This window comes from Mytilus californianus, unplaced genomic scaffold (genome assembly GCF_021869535.1).
Source record: "Mytilus californianus isolate M0D057914Y unplaced genomic scaffold, xbMytCali1.0.p SCAF_9, whole genome shotgun sequence".
Taxonomy (NCBI): domain Eukaryota; kingdom Metazoa; phylum Mollusca; class Bivalvia; order Mytilida; family Mytilidae; genus Mytilus; species Mytilus californianus.
Window position 1 is genome coordinate 76,740,268 of NW_026262745.1, and position 22,776 is coordinate 76,763,043.

The 22,776-nt window shown below is 34.1% G+C and overlaps 1 protein-coding gene across 1 annotated transcript; it reads right to left on the reverse strand.

Moving 5' to 3' along the window:
• Positions 1-15,924: 15,924 nt before the first annotated feature.
• LOC127714205 (uncharacterized) lies at positions 15,925-18,913 on the reverse strand. Its single transcript, XM_052220230.1, has 2 exons — positions 18,696-18,913; positions 15,925-17,581 (listed from the first exon to the last, which is right to left on the reverse strand). The coding sequence occupies exon 2, from the start codon at positions 17,564-17,566 to the stop codon at positions 15,980-15,982; it is 1,587 nt and encodes a 528-aa protein (XP_052076190.1). The 5' UTR covers positions 17,567-17,581; positions 18,696-18,913; the 3' UTR covers positions 15,925-15,979.
• Positions 18,914-22,776: the final 3,863 nt, after the last annotated feature.

A 22,776-nucleotide genomic window follows, 5' to 3' on the forward strand; every position in this document is an offset into this window, starting at 1 on the left:
TACAATTGAAATCATTTCTCCACAACAACTGTCTGGCATAAAACAGTTGTACTATTATAAAGTTTAGGGAATAATAATATCAAAAATTTATAATTTAATATTTTTTTCGTCTTTTGAAGGTAAAAAAATCTGCCAGGACAGTAGCCTATTACGTTAAATTTCTGTATAAATGGCGGAAATAAACAACGCAATTTTTAACTATAAATAAAATAGTTTCTTTAATACGATTGTCTGGTATATACTATTTTGATACTATTATAAAATTACAGACACAATCATCAAAAAAAATAAAGAAATTCAATACTTTTCACTTTCAAAATAAAAACAAATCTGCCAGGATAGTAGCTTATTATGTCTTAACTTGTGAAGAAATTTGTTTTAAATCGAAAAACAAAGTTCAGTATCTTCTTAAAAATAATTGTCTGGAATGAAATTGTTATTTCTTTTTAAAGTTTTCAGTTCTACATTCGGACATATGAAAATCAATCTATGTATTTATATATAAATCTGTCAGTGCAGTAGATTATTACGTTTAGACTTTAAAGTTATCTTTATTTTTTATTGATGTTAATTGTAAAGTTTGAACAATAAATTATAAGAAAATATAAAAATTTTCATTTGATAATATATTGATACCTCAAAAGATCTGCTCGAACAGTCGGCCTATAGCTAAATATTTGGTTGGCACGTTCCAAACTTTACGGCAAGTCTTTTCATCTGTGTATTTGTGTATTCTGTTATGTCATACGTAAACCGAGCGTTTAGAAAATTTTATTTTCTAAATTAAATCGCTAATATCTCGAAAACGTCAGAAATAATCAAAATAAAGTATTCTAAACTCAATCAACAAATTATCAGATTTTTAAGTTTTTAAAACCAGAAAGTTGTGCTCACAGAAATAAAAAAAAAGGAGTTTCAAAAGCAAACAAGTTCGCAGTTTTAAATTTCCAATATTTTCATGTCAAGTCTCCACTTTTCCCCTAATATCTTTTTTGTTTTTCAATTTTTTAGTCAAATTTTTTAAAACTATATCTGGAAAAAGTTAAGAAAAACAATTCACTTATTGGTTAAGAAATATGTTAAATGAATAAAAAGAAGTTTCAAAGGTAATACCGCCAGAAAATTGCCTTTTAATTGTAGCCAACAAAAGACATAAATCAATAATAAAATTTAACAAGAATTATTATACACAAGTTTACAAGAAGTATTACACAAAAAGAAATGTCAACTTATCTGTCAAAATATATGTCTGATCTTTTGTCTTTTCTTTATTCGGAAATCTTCTCGGGAATTCACGCAGAATATTACGTCAAATAGGTCACAATCTAGAATGATGTTGTTTGCAAATAAAAGTGTCAATCCAACTGCTGAGAATATTAATGCCTATCGATGTCTATGTCTAAGTCTATGTCTATGTCTATGTCTATGTCTGAAAGTTTAACTTTAATGTCTGTATATATATAGTTGTCATGGAAATATCTAGAACACTGTAGAAAGAAACTACTAAAAAACTTTGGAACGGAACCTTATAGAACATTGTTGATGTTTAAATTACGCATCTTTTGTTATGATCATTCTGGAAACGGTATTTAAGTAAAATAGAAAGTTCTCATCATTCCATCAGTCTTTATGATTGTTCCGGTGATTTCTAAACTGCACAGTTAAAATGTACAATATCATTTTGTAAACAAGTACAAATTATGTAAACATATTATTAGGCCACACAAAACAAATTATGCCAACTTAATAAATATGATAGTTACAATAGCATAACAAAGGTAAGGAGGGGATCGTACCTTGTTTATTGTGAAAAAACAAGCCGTATAGTGGACTTTCCAATATCTTGCATTATATGTTTCTGCTGACCATGACATGCAAACTTCAGTATGTACACTAAAGAGATTTATCCTGCCGAACTGACCTTAAATAAAGCTAATACTAACAATGGACACTGCCCTTTCCTGGATCTTGATGTCTATATTTTTAACGGGAAGCTTAATACCAAAATTTATGACAAAAGAGATGATTTTTCATTTCCTATTGTTAATTATCCATTTTCAGATGGTGACGTTCCCTTGTCACCATCTTATGATGTTTATATATCTCAACTTGTTCGATTCGCTCTTGTATGTAACAACGTATTTGATTTTAACGAAAGAAATCTCTGTATTACTGAAAAATTATTACACCAGGGTTTTCGATATCACAAACTAGTCAAAACATTTACTAAATTTTATCAGCGGTACAAGGACATCATTCGTAAATATAAATTAACATGCAGACATCTTATACGTTCAGGTATTTCACATCCAATCTTTTATGGTAATATTCTTTACAAAGCACAAAAATGTCGGCATTCACCTCAGAAGCTAACCAAACCTTTAAACAGACTTATTCGGAAGGGATATAGTTACGATACTGTTGTCAAGTCATTAAGGATTGCATATTTTGGTATTAATATTGATTCACTCATAGGGTCTTTGCATCGGAAATAAACACATTTATTCTAAAACCAGTTGTTGGTATGATACGGGTTATGTTCTTCTCATATATTTTATGATGATATGATACTAAACCCCTAATGGGAGGGATTGTACTTGATTTTCATATGATGAAGACATAATCTTTCAATCGGTTTAATTGAGGTCTGGAGCTGGCATGTCAGTAACTACTAGTAGTCCTTTGTTAATTTATGTATCATTGTCATTTTGCTTAGTTTCTTTTGTTACCTATTCTGACATCGGACTCGGACTTCTTTTAACCTGAGTTTTACTGTGCGTATCACTGTGTGTTTCTTTATTCTACATTGGCTAGAGGTATAGGGGGAGGGTTGAGATCTCACAAAACATGTTTAACCCCGCCGCATTTTTGCGCCTGTCCAAAGTCAGGAGCCTCTGGCTTTTGTTAGTCTTGTATGTTTTTTAATTTTTGTTCATTTATATGTTTGGGATTTTAGTATGATGTCCATTTTCACTGAACTAGTACACATTTTTATTTAGAGGCCAGCTGAGGACCACTTCCAGGTGCGGGATTTTCTCGCTGAGTTGAGGACCCATTTGTGGCCTTCGGCTGTTATCTGCTCTTTGGCCGGGTTGTTTTCTTTTTTACATATTCCCCATTTCCATTCTCAATTTTATTCAGTATAGATAAGATGTTCTGATTCAATTAGGTTTCCCATAGTTATGGACATTTGAACTTAGAAAGTTTGACCCTATCAAGTATGCACTTTGTGATCCCAACTCCTCTGACATAGCTTTCTGGATACACATAAAATCCAGTAGGTTGTTATAACTTCGTGATGTGCCTGGAGGTTGAATATTCTGGTCCATTGAGTTTTCCCCGAGTTATACCCATTTGGTCAATACTTTTGAGGTTATCCAGTATGCACCTTGATCTAGCTTGACATCGCAACTCCATTGACAGGGTATTTTGGATACACATGAAAATTAGTAGATTTTTTCGGTAGAATAACCCGGTCCATCGAGTTTTTCCAAAGTTATAACCCTTAAACTTAGATTTGTTTTTTATATCCCTGTACATCTTGTCATTGTCACTCCTCTGATATGGTATGCTAGATACTCGTGTGCATGTGACGATGTTCATGTCCATTGAGGATTATTGAGATCAACCCCTTCACCAGCAAGGACTGCATGGAGAAACGGAGGTATGTTCACAGTTCTAGATTTTCTTGTGTGAAGGGGGAAGAACATAGTCGTACAACGGATGAAGTTCTTAGGATAGTAATGCAAGGAATACGTAAATTTGCAGCAAAGCAGTTTGAAGGGTTGGTTCTTCCCGAATATTTGATAAAGTTTGGTAGTTCAAGAGAGGGATTAAAAGTCGTAGATGCTCTGGAGTTTGATACCATCCTCATATTTGATATAAATGGAATGGATGTAGACTCTATTCCAGGAAATACCCTCGGATTGTTGACACTTCGGGTAAATAATGCTGAAGATTTGTTATACTGGTACCCATAGATCCGAAAATGCGGAGTGTTTCAAAAAGTAGGAAAGATCACTTAAAAGTCTTCGAATCAATTATCGATAAAACCCGTGAACTTGTGAATGAACAGTTTCACGAAACAAAATATTCTATAAGTAGAATTGCCAGACCACCAACATTAGACATCAATATAATATAACCTTGGATAAAGAAAACGATATTAGCGATTTATACGACACGTTATCTAACATATCTATAGAATCCAGAACAACCAAGCCATCTCTAGACATAGATATTGTTCCAGCACTTCTTTTGCGAGAGGAAGAAGTGTCAGACCCTAATTCGAAGGACTCCCCCACAGGAATTCGACTGATGAAATGTCCTGTATATGCCGTAATGAAATGGGTCCATAAAAATCCCAACTCAGTCATGACAAGCGACAAGGATTTCCTATGGAGAGTTTGCACGTCTGGATATGAGAGACATATTTTAGACGTCTGCCAGTTGAATCCTAGTCAACAGTTCTTGATGACGGCTTGCCGTACCTTAATGACATACGTTTCCAATCAAGACGACACGAATCAGCTTCACAGAGTTGCAGTTTCCAATCACCTGAAAACAATATGTTTCCATTGTATAACATTACTAACGATACCAAAGGACCATAACTCTTTGCCAGGCGTTAAAGAGGCCATGGGTTATTTTCTGTCATTTCTAGATTCATGTATAAGATCAAAAACGCTGCCACACTTTTTCTATGGAAATCCCTGGTTAGTTCTTATGTTCCCTGACAGCAGCTTCGGACAAGAGGACGAAATCAAAAATTTGTATGAATCAATGAGTCCCGAAACGTTCAAACAGGCTACTTTAAGTTATAACAAGATGATACTAGACCTGAAAGGATTGTATACGGAAATTAAATGTCTTGATACCGATCGTATCAGTCGATTCAAAAAACTACTGGAAGTTCAACACAACGTAAAAAAAAACAGAAATGTGTGTGTATGCGATTTATAGGTATAAATCAAGCATACACAAGTCATTGTTTCAGAATTCAAGGTATCATGGGTATTATATCTCAATATTTGGTTAAAGGTAATCATTGTTAGCATTGTATGTTGTAATTCTCTATTAGTTATGTACACATTTTTTTTTATTTGAGGATGCAAAACGCTCCTTATCATACCTTGTTCTTTATTTAATTTTAAACAAGAAGAGTGGAAACGCTGAAATGTCTCACTTGCTTTGCTGATCATGATTGAATCAATATTGAAAGTTTAAAAGTTTAAGGTTTAATAGAAATGTCATGTAAACTTAACATTATCATCAGTCCATAATAATCAGGTCAAGGCCGAATAAACCTACTGGATGAACTATCTACAATCCATCCATACACCTAAAATACATGTTTAACGCACATTGCTTATAGAACTGAGAAATAGATCTATCCCAAAAATTGAAAGTTGACCGATGATTCTGAAAATTATGTCAAGGTCAGATGAACCTGTAATACTGACATGTACATGTTCATTATGCAAGTGCACCTGTCCTAAGTCAGGAATATGATGTTCAGTAGTTGTCGTTTGTTGATGTGGTTCATAAGTGTTTTTCGTTTCTCGTTTTTAATATAGATTTAGACCGTTGGTTTAGATTTAGAAACGCTTGTCTGGAGTACACAATTTCAGTCCTGGTATCTATGATGAGGTTATATCCGAACACCAAACATAGTTGATATACTGCTTATCTAAGAAACAGACCTGATCATGAAAACCTTGATTACTGATCCATGAGATGAGTACGATGTCAAATGAATCCTGACTGACGGATATGAAGACCTTGCAAGGGACCCATATATTAACTAAGCCTATATTTATCGTACATCTTATTTAATATGAATTTTAAGTTCACGTCACGGTTACAAAAACCTATAGCTGTTTTGCAAATCGTTGAACCATGAAAATTATGTCAAGAACAATAGACATATGACAGACTCTGACTTCGTTACGTAAAGCATTTGTTAATAAGATATGAAGCATCTAGGTCTATCAACTGAACTGTAAAGCTTCGTACAAATAGTTCAGCTTTTGCCACTGTCGATGGATTAGCAACCTTATGTTTGACATTCTACGACTTACGTCGGTAGAAATGATATGCACAATATTTTATGCATAACAATTATGCAAAATTCCATTTGCCTCCTACCAATGCTGTTGGCGTTTTTGCGTTAGCAAATACTATTTTTTAAAATGTGTGAATTTAAAAATAAATTGATAGGAAAATTTTTGCGATATTGACACAGATGGACGACTTCAAATCTATGATGTGATGTTTTGATATTTCCAATTGTAAACTTCCCTTTTCACAGCAGTAACTTATCATCTGCTCTGCCTGACATATCTCTGTTAATACATGCACTTTGTAAACAGTGTGGGCTCTTTACACAAACATCTCCAACAAGAATATGAAAAAGAAAGACTGAAATTACACTACATACGTTTTACGATCACCATCACGAATTTGTTGTCAAATACGATGTGTCGGTGTCTAAATTCACTATCGACACGTTTTCGCAGTCTTAGATCTTTATACCAGTATGTGGTCTGATCTGGAATTTTACCGATTGTGAAATTTTAAATGAGTATAGATTCGCATGGGGGGGGGGGGGGGTGATGTATACACAGTACAAAACGCTTATACTGTCGACGTATTTGGTCTCGATCCTTTTGTCTGATTCTCCCAGTTTCTGGTTGTAACCTTCATTTGCTTTTTCTGAATCGATTTATCAGATTTTAACATCGGTTAACTACTGTTGGGCCTTAATTGACGATACACATATAATGTATTCGATCAATTTCGTTTTAGCATGATTTATAGGCATTTAGTTTCCGATCACAAAATGTTCAATGTTTTCTCATATTTCTTATTTTCTTTAAATTTTCAAAATACATTGTTTATTACTTTAGTATGTTCATAGTAACTCTACGGAAACACAATGTCGTCTAATGCTATATTTTTCTACAAATTGAATTAACCACTTGGTCGATGTCACTGCTGGTGGAGGTTTCCTCCCCGATGGTACCACCAGCCAAATAGTCGGAACTTCTGCGGTGACACAAACTATCATTTAAATGGTCTTGTACCATGAATGGTATCTTTCGTTTGATCTTCGCGTGAGTTAACTTCTGTGATTTCTAGATGAGTGAATTACAGAATGAAAATTAAACAAAACCAATACATTGACAATTGATTTGTTTTAAACTTCAAGGTTTAGACCATACGCTCATTTAAAACGAAATCCTATACTGCACAAGATAAATGAAACGCTCGTCTATATCATATACCGTACAAGAAATGAAAAGTTTATGTAAACCAAACGAATACAATATGATAAACGAATGATATACGGACAATAGACTTCATTTTGTATTTGTATGCTACACGGAAGATGCCCGAATATTATAAGAATAACATTTGCGGTACCAATTGTTAGGCACCAGATGCGCATTTCGACAATTATTTTCTTTCAGTGATATTCGAGGCCGAAATATTTGAAAATCCAAAACTTAATAAAAACGTTGGAAGAGCTGATCAAAACAAAAAAACCCTAAAGTAAACCAAAACCTGACAAACAATCAGAGATTTGCATGATGGAGATATAATTCTTAATTTAAAATGATTGATGATGAGGAGGAGGATGAGGAGGAAAATAAAATGTAATCACACTATCACATAGCAGGCGATTGTCAGACATCAATCTGCGACAGACCATAGCAACCACCAAAACCTGATCCCTCTGCAAAAATAACGTACAAACAAAGACATACATAAACGAACAACGCATGGTCCATTAATTAAATCAATGGAACCTCCCTAATCGATTGGATTTCACAAAAACAAAAAGGTTATATATAATAAAAACTGTAACACAAGGTTACATAGTTTTCAATGTTATAGTTTTTATTATACAATCAATCAGAGACTTTATATATAAACTATCCAAGATCTTTCCCGAGCCACCTGTACTGGCTTTTCGTAGGCCCAAAAGCCTTAAAGACTTGATGGTGAGAGCTGATTTATTCTCTAAATTAGGCTCTTCGTCTGTGGGCTCTTGCAAGGGATGCGGAAACAAACGATGTCTGAATTGCAAGCAAATACTGAATACCCAGACTTTTAACAGTCACTCCACTGGTACGGAATACACCATATTTTGCAATGTTAATTGCAAGACTACAAATGCTGTGTATCTTCTACAGTGTAAATGTGGTAAACAGTATGTTGATGAGTCAGAACAGCCATTTCACAAACGAATGAACAGCCATCGTATCGACAATGAATGCAAGCCAGATCTTCCTCTCATTCGAAATTTGAGATCCCCTGGCCACGCTAAGGCAGATCCCAATCGACTGATCATTACAATCATAGACCACAACACTGTTTGGTCAAGGGAGGATAGACTCACTCGAGAAAGATTTTGGATAAGAAAATTAAAAACTATGGCACGAAATGGGATCAATGAAAAGGTGTAGTTCTAATTCGCGCAGTGCTTTTCATTTGGGTTATATTACATATTACTACGCAGTCTCTGTTGCTATTCCTTTACCTTTGTCAACTCTAAAATTCCAATATTATACCAGTTTAAATCACAGGGTACTATTCATTTGGGATGTATAAGTACGCAGCCACGTTCAATTACTTAACCTTTGTCAAAATTATTAATATATTATTATTATTTTAATCATTATCAAACTGCTATTTATTTGGGATGTTTAAATACGCAGCCTCTGTTGTAATTACTTTACCGTTGTCAAATTTGAAATATTATACCAGCTCAAACTGGTTCATTGGGAATGTATTTGTACGCAGTCTTTGTTGTAATATCTTAACTGTCGTCACCTTGAAAATTTAGAAATGCACTAGTTCATATCGCACATTACTATTTCTATTAGAAGCATATCTATGCAGTCTCTGTTGTAAATACCTATATTACCTACGTCATTTTGGAAATTTTAGAAATGTACAAGCGTTGTTGTGTTCGGTTTAATTGTATAAATTTCAAGATTGTTATAGTTAAATCAGAATAGATTGACATGATTCATTTTACATCATAATCATACTGATAAAGGATATCTGTTATCCGAAATGTTTATAGATACTTACATTTATTGTTTCCTTTTTATAATATTGGTGTTGTTTTGTACACTTTTTAGGCGTTTATATAATTTATTTATTGTGTACATGAGTCGTTTATCGTATCGATCCAGCGCCCTCGTAAGAATGATTGTTGACTAATATCTAGACGTTCGTAAGAAAGATCGTTGATTAATATCTAGACGTGATATATATATATATATAGGGTTTAAGAACATTTGTTGTTCGACCTGATAGTCAAATGCGTTTTGTTAAAATATACTTTTTCACTCTTTTGGTCTTTTGGAAAATGTTGTTTGTGCTGTATTTAGACCCCTCTAACAAGAAATTTGTTTTGCATGCACACGTATAAAAATTGCGGTTTTTATCCAACGCAATCATAGGTTTCAACGTTGTTTTCAATTTAGACTTGTTTATATTTTTTCGTTTGGGCTTGTACTATATTTGCCTTCGGGTTTATATGATCCGTTCATCCTATTTTGACTCCTCAAAATTAAAGAGTCTATCCTAAATTGAGGTAAATTGTATGGCTTTCCAAATACCGTTTCGATTCCTAACAACACTGAAGAGACATTAATTGTCGAAATCCGGATATGGTGTACAAAAACCTTTGCACCTTTTGTTTGCGGTATACCATCTTTTCCGCTAGTTTATGGTTTTCTGTTTAGTATTAAATTTATAATTAAGATCCATTTATTACATCGGTGATCCGTTTATTTGGCAATCGCCAATGGCAGTCAGCAGGGTTTAAGAACATTTGTTGTTCGACCTGTTAGTCAAATGCGTTTTGTTCAAATATACTTTTTCACTCTTTTGGTCTTTTGGAAAATGTTGTTTGTGCTGTATTTAGACCCCTCTAACAAGAAATTTGTTTTGCATGCACACGTATAAAAATTGCGGTTTTTATCCAACGCAATCATAGGTTTCAACGTTGTTTTCAATTTAGACTTGTTTATATTTTTTCGTTTGGGCTTGTATTATATTTGCCTTCGGGTTTATATGATCCGTTCATCCAATTTTGACTCCTCAAAATTAAAGAGTCTATCCTAAATTGAGGTAAATTGTATGGCTTTCCAAATACCGTTTCGATTCCTAACATCACTGAAGAGACATTAATTGTCGAAATCCGGATATAATGTACAAAAACCTTTGCACCTTTTGTTTGCGGTATACCATCTTTTCCGCTAGTTTATTGTTTTCTGTTTAGTATTAAATTTATAATTAAGATCCATTTATTACATCGGTGATCCGTTTATTTGGCAATCGCCAATGGCAGTCAGCAGGGTTTAAGAACATTTGTTGTTCGACCTGTTAGTCAAATGCGTTTTGTTCAAATATACTTTTTCACTCTTTTGGTCTTTTGGAAAATGTTGTTTGTGCTGTATTTAGACCCCTCTAACAAGAAATTTGTTTTGCATGCACACGTATAAAAATTGCGGTTTTTATCCAACGCAATCATAGGTTTGAACGTTGTTTTCAATTTAGACTTGTATATATATATATATATATGTCTGCCTATGTGTAGTGACAACTGTAAATTATAACTTGTCCATCGGATTTCTTATGATTAAGAAATACCAGGCGTTAGAATATTTATAAAGTGCCTAGAAAATCAACCTACGAGATATCGTGGCACCAAATCGCCTTGCACTATGCCCGACGCGCTAGACCACTCGACCACCTAGGCTCTATATAGTGGTCTAGCGCGTCGGGTATAGTGCAAGGCGATTTGGTGCCACGATATCTCAGTAGCATCAGTTCGAATCCCGGCCAGGGAAGAACAAAAAAATTTGCTAACTCAAATTTACATATCTAACATTGTTGAGCTGTTATTTAGACGAATTATATATACATAAATGTGTTTTCAGCCTTGTATCACAATCACTGGTGATCCGATGGATAAAATCTGTTGTAGAGTCGTCACTGGTTAATACGTACTTATATAATCCCGGCCAGGGAGGAACAAAAATTTACAGATCTAAAATTGTTGGGCTGTTGTTTAGACGAATTATATATATATATATATATATATATATATATACAGCCATGTATCACCATCATTGCTGGTGATCCGATGGATAAATCTTGTAGAGTTGTCACTGGTTCAGACGTACTTATACATATATATATATATATATATATAGATTGCCTAACAATGTAATTTTAACACACTATTTAGTATGTAAATATAAGAATGTTTAAAATATTTACAAAATGATGAAAATAAACGCAATATTTCGCTAGACTAACTAGCTTTATCAAGCGTGCATCTATCCAGGTGAAATCGGATGTAGATGATAAGAAACTTTTGCAGCTCAATGTATATGTTGAACTTGAATTTAGCTGCCTTGAAAATAATACATAATTTGGATGAAGTTCAAAATTTTTACAAAATTGGTAGTTGAAGTTAGCAACGTCCATTGGCCAATATTACAGGATAAAAAGGACGATGCTGTGTACTAAATTATTCTTTATCTTTCCTGTATCTTTTCTCATCTTTTTCGTTAAGACCATCAGGTTCTAAAGTGTGGAGTTGGTGGATCCACAAATTTTCTCTTCTCCTTCTCGCCGTGGTGTCCCACTCGGTGTTGACTTCTATGATTTGGAAGGTAACATTATCAAAAGAATGTTTCGTTGAACGAAGATGTCTTGTGAGAGGACAGTTTTTGTTGGTTTTGTACCATGAACGATGGTTATTGAGACGAATATTAAATTTGTCCATTGTTTCTCCCACATACTGAATGCCACATGTGTCACATGTTAATATATAAATTGAGTTCTCCGTTTTACAGTTGGAATTTGAGTAGATGGTATAATTTTGTTTAGTAACGGAGCTGATGAAAGAACTGCTTGTGTTGGCAGCTTTACAACACAAGCAGTTCCTTCGACCACATTGTTTGTAGCAACCGGGAGATGGAGTAGGCTGCTTTGCTAATACAGATGTCACTAATTTGTCACGGATGTTTTTAGGTCTTCTGAAGGCCATGACTGGTGGTGAGGAAAATACTTTTTTAAGATTTGAATCATTTTCTATAATTTTCCAATGCTTCTGAACAATGGAAGACACATTTTTAAAATCAGGATGGTAAGTGAGTACAAGGGGTGTTCTGTTAGCTGCTTTATTCTTATCTTTGTACTCTAGAAGTTCTTGGCGACTAGTTTTGTTTGCTCTTGCGAAAGCGCTATCAATGATGTTGTTATTGTATCCTCGAACAACTAGATGTTTACGTAGTTGTCCAAGTCTAGCATTTTGCGTATTTTCAGTAGAGCATATTCTCTTGATTCGCAATGCCTGGCTGAATGGGATGCCACGGGAGCAGTGTTTAGGATGGCAACTTTTAGGAGAAAGGAATTGATGTTTGTCCGTTTGTTTGGTATGAAGGTCCGTTATAATGGTTCCGTTCTTGATGTAACTCGTAGTGTCGAGGAAGTTTATTTTCTCCATAGATGATTCATATGTAAATTTTATTGAATGGTGGAAAGAGTTACAGTGTCCTAGAAATTCATTAAGATGTTCTTGTGAATCTGTCCATTTGAAATCAATATCGTCAATGAATCGGAACCATGATAAGGGCTGGTATGGAGCACTAGCCAAGAGGCGTTTTTCAAGTTGGCCCATAAATATGTTGGCATATGACGGGGCCATTGTTGTGCCCATACTAGTACCGTCTATCTGGAGATAATGTTTTTCATTGAAAGAGAAGTTGTTGTTCTCTAGCACTAGTTTCAGAAGTGTAACAAGGCACTCAGTTGGAGGATTTTTTTCACTACGAGTGTTCCATACCTCTTCACACGCTGCTATTCCTTCGTCTTGTGGAATGTTGGTATATAAAGAAGACACGTCCATGGATGCAAGTATAGTATTGCTTGATAGAGGATTGAGGCTTTCCATTTTCTTTAGATAATCAGTCGTATCTTGGATGTAAGAGGGTAGTTCTTTCACATGAGGTCTTAGATGATGGTCTACAAATTCTGATATCTTTTCAGTTGGATGACTATTTGCTGAAACAATTGGTCGACCTGGATTGCCCGTTTTATGCATTTTAGGCAACATATAGAATCTTCCGGCCTTTGCTTCGTTCTCAAGAGGTCGGAGATAATCAAAGGTGTCATTGTCTATATGCTTTTTGTCGAACATCTCTTGAAGGATTGTTGATCCTTCGAATAGTATTTAGTGTTGGATCTGTGGTTAATTGTTTATAAAATATGGAGTTTGAAAGTTGGCGATTTCCCTCTGCTATGTAATCTGTTTTATTCATGACAACCACAGCGCCCCCTTTGTCGGCAGGTTTTATTACGATATCCTCTTGATCTTTTAACGTTTTCAAAGCAATGCTTTCTGACTTGGATAAATTATAATTTCTTGTATTTGTTATACAGGACTTTATATCAGACCTCACAAAGCAGCCTACTCCATCTCCCGGTTGCTACAAACAATGTGGTCGAAGGAACTGCTTGTGTTGTAAAGCTGCCAACACAAGCAGTTCTTTCATCAGCTCCGTTACTAAACAAAATTATACCATCTACTCAAATTCCAACTGTAAAACGGAAAACTCAATTTATATATTAACATGTGACACATGTGGCATTCAGTATGTGGGAGAAACAATGGACAAATTTAATATTCGGCTCAATAACCATCGTTCATGGTACAAAACCAACAAAAACTGTCCTCTCACAAGACATCTTCGTTCAACGAAACATTCTTTTGATAATGTTACCTTCCAAATCATAGAAGTCAACACCGAGTGGGACACCACGGCGAGAAGGAGAAGAGAAAATGTTTGGATCCACCAACTCCACACTTTAGAACCTGATGGTCTTAACGAAAAAGATGAGAAAAGATACAGGAAAGATAAAGAATAATTTAGTACACAGCATCGTCCTTTTTATCCTGTAATATTGGCCAATGGACGTTGCTAACTTCAACTACCAATTTTGTAAAAATCTTGAACTTCATCCAAATTATGTATTATTTTCAAGGCAGCTAAATTCAAGTTCAACATATACATTGAGCTGCAAAAGTTTCTTATCATCTACATCCGATTTCACCTGGATAGATGCACGCTTGATAAAGCTAGTTAGTCTAGCGAAATATTGCGTTTATTTTCATCATTTTGTAAATATTTTAAACATTCTTATATTTACATACTAAATAGTGTGTTAAAATTACATTGTTAGGCAATCTATAATTTTATTTGTGTAATTGAATTAATCTCTGTACTGATTAATCCACACTCCCATAGATTTGTATGTCATGTGCTGCTATTTATAGGCACTTATATATATATATATATATATATGTCTAAATTGAAAACAACGTTCAAACCTATGATTGTGTTGGATAAAAACCGCAATTTTTATACGTGTGCATGCAACAAATGTCTTGGTAGAGTGGCCTAAATAATATATATATATATATATATATTAAATGACTGAATAATAGCCAACGATAAATCTTACGAGGCGATGGATCATATAAATATGATACAGTACACTACAAAATATAATATATAACCAGTCTAAAAGGGTACAACATCACCAAAAAATGACAATAAACGAACAAATGTAACTATAAATATTTCGGATGACAGATATCCTTCATCAGTATGAGCACGTTGTGAAAATTGGTGATGTTGTACCCTTTTAGACTGGTTATATATATATATATATATATATACAAGTCTAAATTGAAAACAACGTTCAAACCTATGATTGCGTTGGATAAAAACCGCAATTTTTATACGTGTGCATGCAAAACAAATTTCTTGGTAGAGTGGTCTAAATACAGCACAAACAACATTTTCCAAAAGACCAAAAAGTGAAAAAGTATATTTTAACAAAACGCATTTGACTTGCAGGTCGATATATATACAAGTCTAAATTAAAAACAACGTTCAAACCTATGATTGCGTTGGATAAAAACCGCAATATTTATACGTGTGCATGCAAAACAAATGTCTTGGTAAAGTGGTCTAAATACAGCACAGACAACATTTTCCAAGAGACCAAAAAAGTGAAAAAGTAAATTTTAACAAAACGCGTTTGACTAGCAGGTCGAACAACGGATGTTCTTAAACCCTGCTGACTGCCATGGCGATTGCCAAATAAACGGATCACCAGATGTAAATAAAGGCAACAGTAGTATACCGTTGTTAGAAATTCATAAATCGATTGAGAAAAAAACAATTCCGGGTTACAAACTAAAACTGAGGGAAACACATCAAATAGAGGAGAACTACGACACAACAGAAACACAACATTAAAATGTAACACACACAAAACGAACTATAATATAACAATGGCCATTTTCCTAACTTGGTACAGGACATTTTAAGGAAAAAAATGGTGGGTTGAAGCTGGTTTTGTGGCTAGTCAAACCTCCCGCTTTTATGGCAATATTGAATATAACATTAAAATGACAACATTACATGACAGGACTACAATACAAATAAATGTGAGAACATATAGGACAGAGAAACATACGAAATAAAAATAAAAATGGATCTTAATTTATTAATTAAATACCAAACAGAAAACAACAAACTTGCGGAAAAAATGGTATACCGCAAATATAATAATATTATTTTCCAAACGACAGACTTATAACGGACGCAAATTGAAGATTATTAAAAACAGGGTTTTTTTCAATCCGAAAAGAATGCCTAATCTACAGCACTTAAGAACTGCCGGTCTACAAAAAGTAACGTATTATATTGAGAAAATATCAGGGCAATATCTTTAAACATGAAGAAAAGTGCCGACAACTTTAAATAAAAAAGGAAAATACTTGTTTGGCATTCCAAATTTTATATCAATATAAAACAAAACTTTGAACGCAGACAATTTATTTCAAAATTACTTTCATTACATATGTATATATGTATTATGCCAATTTTGTGAGTGAGAAAAAAAGAAAACTAAATAAGAGAGAACCAGAAAAAACATAAATAATTGTAAACGCTGTGATAAACGGTAATAGTATTGTTAAGCAAACGCATAATTTACATCCTGAACTTGATTTTCTCAGTTCAAATTTCGGCTTTCTGTAGTTGTGTTTCAAACCCAAATGTTCTTTAAACTGTCCTATACGATCAGGATCTAGCTGACAAGACTCAGTGTAAAGTCCTTTCAGATCATCTAGCATATTTGTATAGCTTAATGAAGCTTGGCGGAAGGTTTCCCATTTAACAGAGCTATAAAGGTTCTTCTGTTTTTTATCATGCCCAAACGAGCTATCAGGAAAGCAAGTGCATAACCATGGATTCCCAAAGAAGAAATGAGGCAGGTTTTTGCTTTCTATACATAAACCCAGAAAATAGAGATAATATCCAAGAGCCTCTTTCAACCCAAAAAGTGAATTATGGTCGCTTGGCGTTGTAAGAAAAGTAACGCAGTAGAAACAAATAGTCTTTAAATGTTGAGATGCAGCAACTGATCTAATCTGATTTGTTCTATGCTGATTGGCAACATACGATTTCAGCAGACGACAAGCAGTCATAAGGTATTTTTGGCTGTTGTTTCGTCTACAAATATCAAGTATCTGTTTTTCATATGCAGATGTACATTCTCTCCATAAACAATTACTGTCAAACATTGAGGAGGCTTCTGTACTGCGATGTGCCCACTTCATTACAGCATATACTTGACAGTTCATCTGTTTTATTCCGAATCCATGGGGTAATTTTGCAGTATATGGGTTGGGGACACAATCGTTCCGTAAATGCAATGATGGGACTAAATCAATATCAAGGCTTGGTTTTTTATCGGACTCTATTGTCACATGCGTTCCTTGTGCCGATCTGATGTCGTTACGAAGATCAGTAATATCTTTCTCCTCGTTAAGCGTTATGTTGATATCGAATGTAGGAGGTTTTGCAGTGCGACGTAGAAAATAAGGACTGTTTATATTATGAAATTGATCATTAATAACTTTTCGCGTTTTGTCAATTATAGATTTGAAAACTTTCTCCTGCAAGTGTTTTGTGTTTAAGAAGTATTCCCCATTTGCAAACTTTTTAAATATTTCATTCTTTTCTATCCATGGAAATCTTCTGATCAGATATTCAGCATTAATGACACGAAGTTTCATCATGCCAAGAATTTCCTCAGAGAAATAATCTCTTGCTAACACTTTCGACACTTGCATTCCACTTATATCAAATAGAAGTATGCAATCAAACTCTAAAGCATCATTGACCTTTAATCCATCCCTTGAACTACCAAATCGGATCAAGTCGTCTTTGATAATAAGTCCTTCAAAATCTTCATTTGCAAATTTATTGACATTTTTCATTACGCACCTTAATATTTCATCGGTTGTTTCGCAGTGTTTCTTCCATTCTGTGTCGTTGATATTCATACATCTCAAAAACCTGCTTTCACGTATTAATGTACCCAAATTCTGTTCATGAGGACCTAATGCGAATACTGGTGGTCGCCAGTTGTTCATTTTTTCGCCTATCAGGTTCATAACTGTCAGCTCTTCCTTAAAAAGATAATGATAATATATTCACTTGAATAATTTCCTTAATTATATATCAAGTTTTAAAAAATTGTATAATATAAGAAGTATCAAATTATTTAGTAGAAAAACAAAGGATATTGGTATCAATCCATGATACAAAATCAGTACATGCACAACAGAACAACATGCGAATTGCAGTTCTTCATCAAAAAGTTACAATGAGGCCTTCAAAACTGAGCTATTTTATTTATTTTGGATTGAAATAATAGTTTTTACAAAAATTCGATTGTTCAATTTAATTTCTCAAAAATAAATTCGCAATTATCTAGATATTCTTATGTGATTGTCACTGAATATATCGTTTTGATGATAGAGAGTCATATTTTGACGTTATGTCATGACACGAATAGTAGCATCGTCACAGCGCGCCGTCGTTAGCCGGAAGTTTTGTGTATTAGTTTTGCAGAAATGACAAATATAGAATGAAATGCACTCCATAGATTTATTTGTAAGTAGCTCTGCATTTGGAGAAAATAAATATGTGTACTTTATCATCTTAGTAACGTTAAGCGTCTCTACCGAATATAAGAGAAATGACAAACAAACAATGATTACTAGTATATTGGAAATTTCGGTATCCACATGGACCCACAACCAGTTCTATATTGGTATCACTGATTGTTCACATGATTTCATAGACTTGCCAACAGATTTTATCATATCGACAAGATTGCAGTGCAAAGCGAATACACCATATGTGGATTCATTTATTTTCAACGGTTATTTTAAGTATAAATGCACAATAAGAAATATGTGTTTTCCGTTTTGATCTGAAAAACATTGAATATGAGATGTAAGAAGTCGAAAGATCAATAAGCGCGCAAATTATACAAGAATTTTGTTTTGCGAGTACGAACAAGTAAGCCATTTATTTTAAATCAATGTGTTAAAGTCTAAATAAGATCTGAAGAATTTTAAAGTTGAAAGTGTGTTTCTATGAGCACTCAGTTCATAATCACTTAGGTAACAAATATGAAAGAAGAAATGATTAATAAACTTTACGAAATCGAGGAATAAATTTCAATATATAATTGATATTTTGCATCTAAAATGAACGTTAAGTTAATGAACTTACCTTAATTGAAAAATTACATCAGATAAATACACTCAATTTGATAAATTGTTCAAAAACATGTCGATGGAGTTGAAAAGTATGAATCATTCCGAAAGTTAATAATTTGAAAACATTGATTTCATGCCAACAAATTTTCATATTGTCAGGTAACCCGTGATAAACTAATGATCACATAACGTATGATTTAAATGAGTATTGAACAGTACTGTTATGAAGTAAATGTTTTCGTAACCGTTCATCCACTTCACAGGTAGATCAAGTATGTTAAGTAAAAATACACAACACAATAAATTGACGTTGTCAACAAATAATTTCTTCTTCTTTTTGGCAGAGACTTTGCATTTTTATTTTTAGTTTACCGACAATGTGCATACATGTATACTGTTTTATCCTGCAATGTAATATTGACGCATTACGTTACGTTCTTCGTTTACAAATTTATAGTAATCAACATGGACCAAATCAGGACCTGTCATTTACGAATTCGGTGAACATTTCAATATCTTTATAAACAGGGCTTTCTTCATCAACTGAACGCATAAAAGTACTGCAAAATTGTTCTCCCATGTCTGAATTTATTTATAAAGGGTATGTAATTGAAAATTTTACGTTATCCCATTTCATTTAAATTCTATTTTAGGATCTTGATTATGTAGTATTGACAGGCATTCCTTATTTACACATAACAATGCTGATTACAATTTATATACTTGATAGATAAGTCAAATATAGCATACCCAATAGTATATCTGTATTTGCAGTGGATTGTTTCCTTTTGATATGACGCAAGTAAGCAAGAGCATTTCATTTAAATGTGAGTTAAACTGTCACGCATTTGTGTTGATTAGTAACTATATGGCTGTAAAATTTGTGAGAAGGAAATGATTTTTAGAAATAGCTATGTTATTGAATCATATAGAGTAAAAGAAAATTCTGCAAATGTAAACATCATTCGATAAACTTATCTTACCTCTTATTTTTTATTTCAAAGTAAAAAATTGACAGAATTGAACGCTTACTTTTTATAATTTTATACGGCTGTACGTGTGCACATTTTTTTATATGAACTGCATAAAAATAAAATATATTTGCTATATAATAATACAATCCAGTTTCTATAACTGATTTATTAACAAGTACATAGTTTTATGGTCAGACTACAAAATGACAATATGTGTATAAGAACTTCTATTGATCTCTTTAATTATGTTTATTTAAGAACGTGCAGACATGTGAGAGTTGCTGATCTGTCAATTATAATTACTGTAACAGATGATATGGTAATAAAATGCGGTGAACATTATAACACTTCTCCGGCCTAAGATAAAAACATATTAACTCAATTACAGAAAATTAATGTCTTTTCACGGCTACTGATTGATAAGTACATATCAGTTTGAAAACAAATAAAAATGTCAGATCACAAAGATTCATTCGTTAAAGTTTGTATGCACTAAAACTATAATGTCCTACTATGAAAATAAAAATAAAAATGTTCGCACTGGTCTTGTTGTTACTTCTTACACTAATTGATATGTACACACATGCACTGCGAAGTAGTTAATGCACTTCAAATTGTTGTGAGGATTATTATGCCTCTGTATAGATCAACCATTTAATTCAACACAAAATTCTTAATTGTTATCAAAGGTACCAGGCTTACAATTTAATACGCCAGACGCACGTTTCGTCTACATAAGACTCATCAGTGACGCTCAGATGAAAAAAGTTATAAAGCCAAACAAGTACAAAGTTGAAGAGCACTGAGGACCCAAAATTCCAAAAAGTTGTGCCAAATACGGCTAAGGTTATCTATGCCTGGATGCGATGGTTCATTTCTTATTCTCTTCGGAGTTGATTTGTTCAGTCAAGTTTGATGGTTTCTCGATTTGCGGTTGTTCGGTCTCAGGAGTACTTATCGGTATAGTTATTTCTGGCTCAAACAATTCACTGTCATTGTCACATTTTTCTTCATTTTCGTTGTTTGTACAATCGAAGTTTCGTACTCTGATGTGATGTATATGTCTTCGAATGACACGTCCATCTGGCAATTTGATATGAAATGAAAGTGGTCCTGATTGTTTTTATAACTTCTCCCGGAATCCATTTAATTTTTGAACCAATTGCGAAATTTCGGGCAAATACTTCCTGTCCTACATTGATTTGTCTGTTCACAGATTTCTTGTCGTGATAATGTTTTTGTTTTTGTTGTCTCTCCTGGACTCGCTTCTCGATATTTGGAAAAACTAAATCTAGACGGGACTTGAGTTTTCATTTCATCAGCAGTTCTGATGGTGCCAAATAAAGGCAACAGTAGTATACCGCTGTTCGAAACTCATAAATCGATAGAGATAAAAACAAATCCGGGTTACAAACTAAAACTGAGGGAAACGCATCAAATATAAGAAGAGAACAACGACACAACAAAAACACAACATTAAAATGTAACACACACAGAAACGATCTATAATATAACAATGGCCATTTTCCTGACTTGGTACAGGACATTTTAAGAAAAAAATGGTGGGTTGAACCTGGTTTTGTGGCATGCCAAACCTCCCGCGTTTATGGCAACGTCAAACGCAACACCAAAACGACAACATCACATGACAATCCTGTCGTTGTTTGTGGCGTTACACGGTAGTTGAAAAGAAAACGGTTCAACTTTTCCTGGACAGTTCCTTCTTTGATTTTCTTCATACCTTCTTTGAAACTTTGAACTGCTCGTTCAGCACAACCATTACTAGCTGGATGCCACGGCGCGGAAGTGGGATGTTCAATTCCATTTGATTTTACATAATCGGCGAATTCCTTGATTTAAATCCAATTTTGTATATTCTTGTCCTCCTCCAAGCATTGCGTATAAATCCTCAGTTTTAGGAATCGGATAGTTATCCAACTTCGACACGGCATTAACGGTTATCTTGTAGTCACCACAAATTCTAATAGATCTGTTCTCCTTAACTTCAGGTACTATCGGAGCGGCCCAGTCGGAAAATTCCACTTGCTGAATCTGACCCTCCTTCTCAAGTCGTTCAAGTTCCATCTCCACTTTATCCTTCAACGCATACAGCAAAGGGCGAGCCTTGAAATATTTCGGTACGGCACTCTCATCAACATAAATCTTGGCTTTCATGCCTTTTACAGTTTCAACTTCATCTTTCAAAACCTGCTTATTTTCTTCCAAGATCACATTTAAATCACTCGGCTGATTATCACTTCCAACGACGGAGAAATATCCTTCCAATCCAGTCGGAGTTTGTTCAGCCAGTCTCGGCCAGGTAAATTTGGACCTTTACACTATCAGTAATGGCAATTTTGCGCTTTCCTTCTTGTAATTACATTGACGATTGCACGTCCTATTACAGGAATCTGCTCTCCCATGTATGTTCGGAGTTTAGCACTTGTTGGTTCGATTCTAAATTTCGACTTGTATTCTTTGTAAGTATCCTCGCTCATGATAGAAACTGACGCTCCGATATCTATTTCTATGGCTATTTCACATTCATTCACATTGATTTTCACTTTATAAGCCTCATTAGATTTATTTCCAAAATGAAAAACTGTATAGACTTCATTTTCACTTTTATTTTCACCCTGCTCCATGAAATTAGCACGTGATTTAAATCGTGATTTAAACTCTCTGTGATTTTCACTTAAATTTCCATTGACAGATCTTTTACGGCATTTCTTTGCGATATGTCCTTTCTTTTAACAACTGTGGCATTTTGCATCCTTAAACCTACAATCAGCGGCAAAGTGATTTCCTCCACACCGGTAACAATCTCCTTGTTTCGAATTTCCAGAGTTGTTTCTTGTATATGATTTTGAAACTTTGTTGACTTGTTACTGAATTGTTGCATTTGTCCCACTCGCCTGGATGTCTTGTGGGTTCTTCTCAGCAGTCTCTATAGCGGTAGCAATTTCCAATGCCTTGTCAAAAGTTAAATTCGGCTCTGCTAACAGCCTCCTCTGTATGCGGTCACTCTTTATTCCGACGACTAACCTGTCTCGTAGCATCGCATTTAACGTGTCACCATAACTACAGTGTTCTGTCAGACTTCTTAGTGCTGCAATAAAA

Excerpts from the sequence above, each read along its gene's own strand:
- LOC127714205 (XM_052220230.1), bottom strand. The coding sequence starts at position 17,566 with ATGAACCTGATAGGCGAAAAAATGAACAACTGGCGACCACCAGTATTC.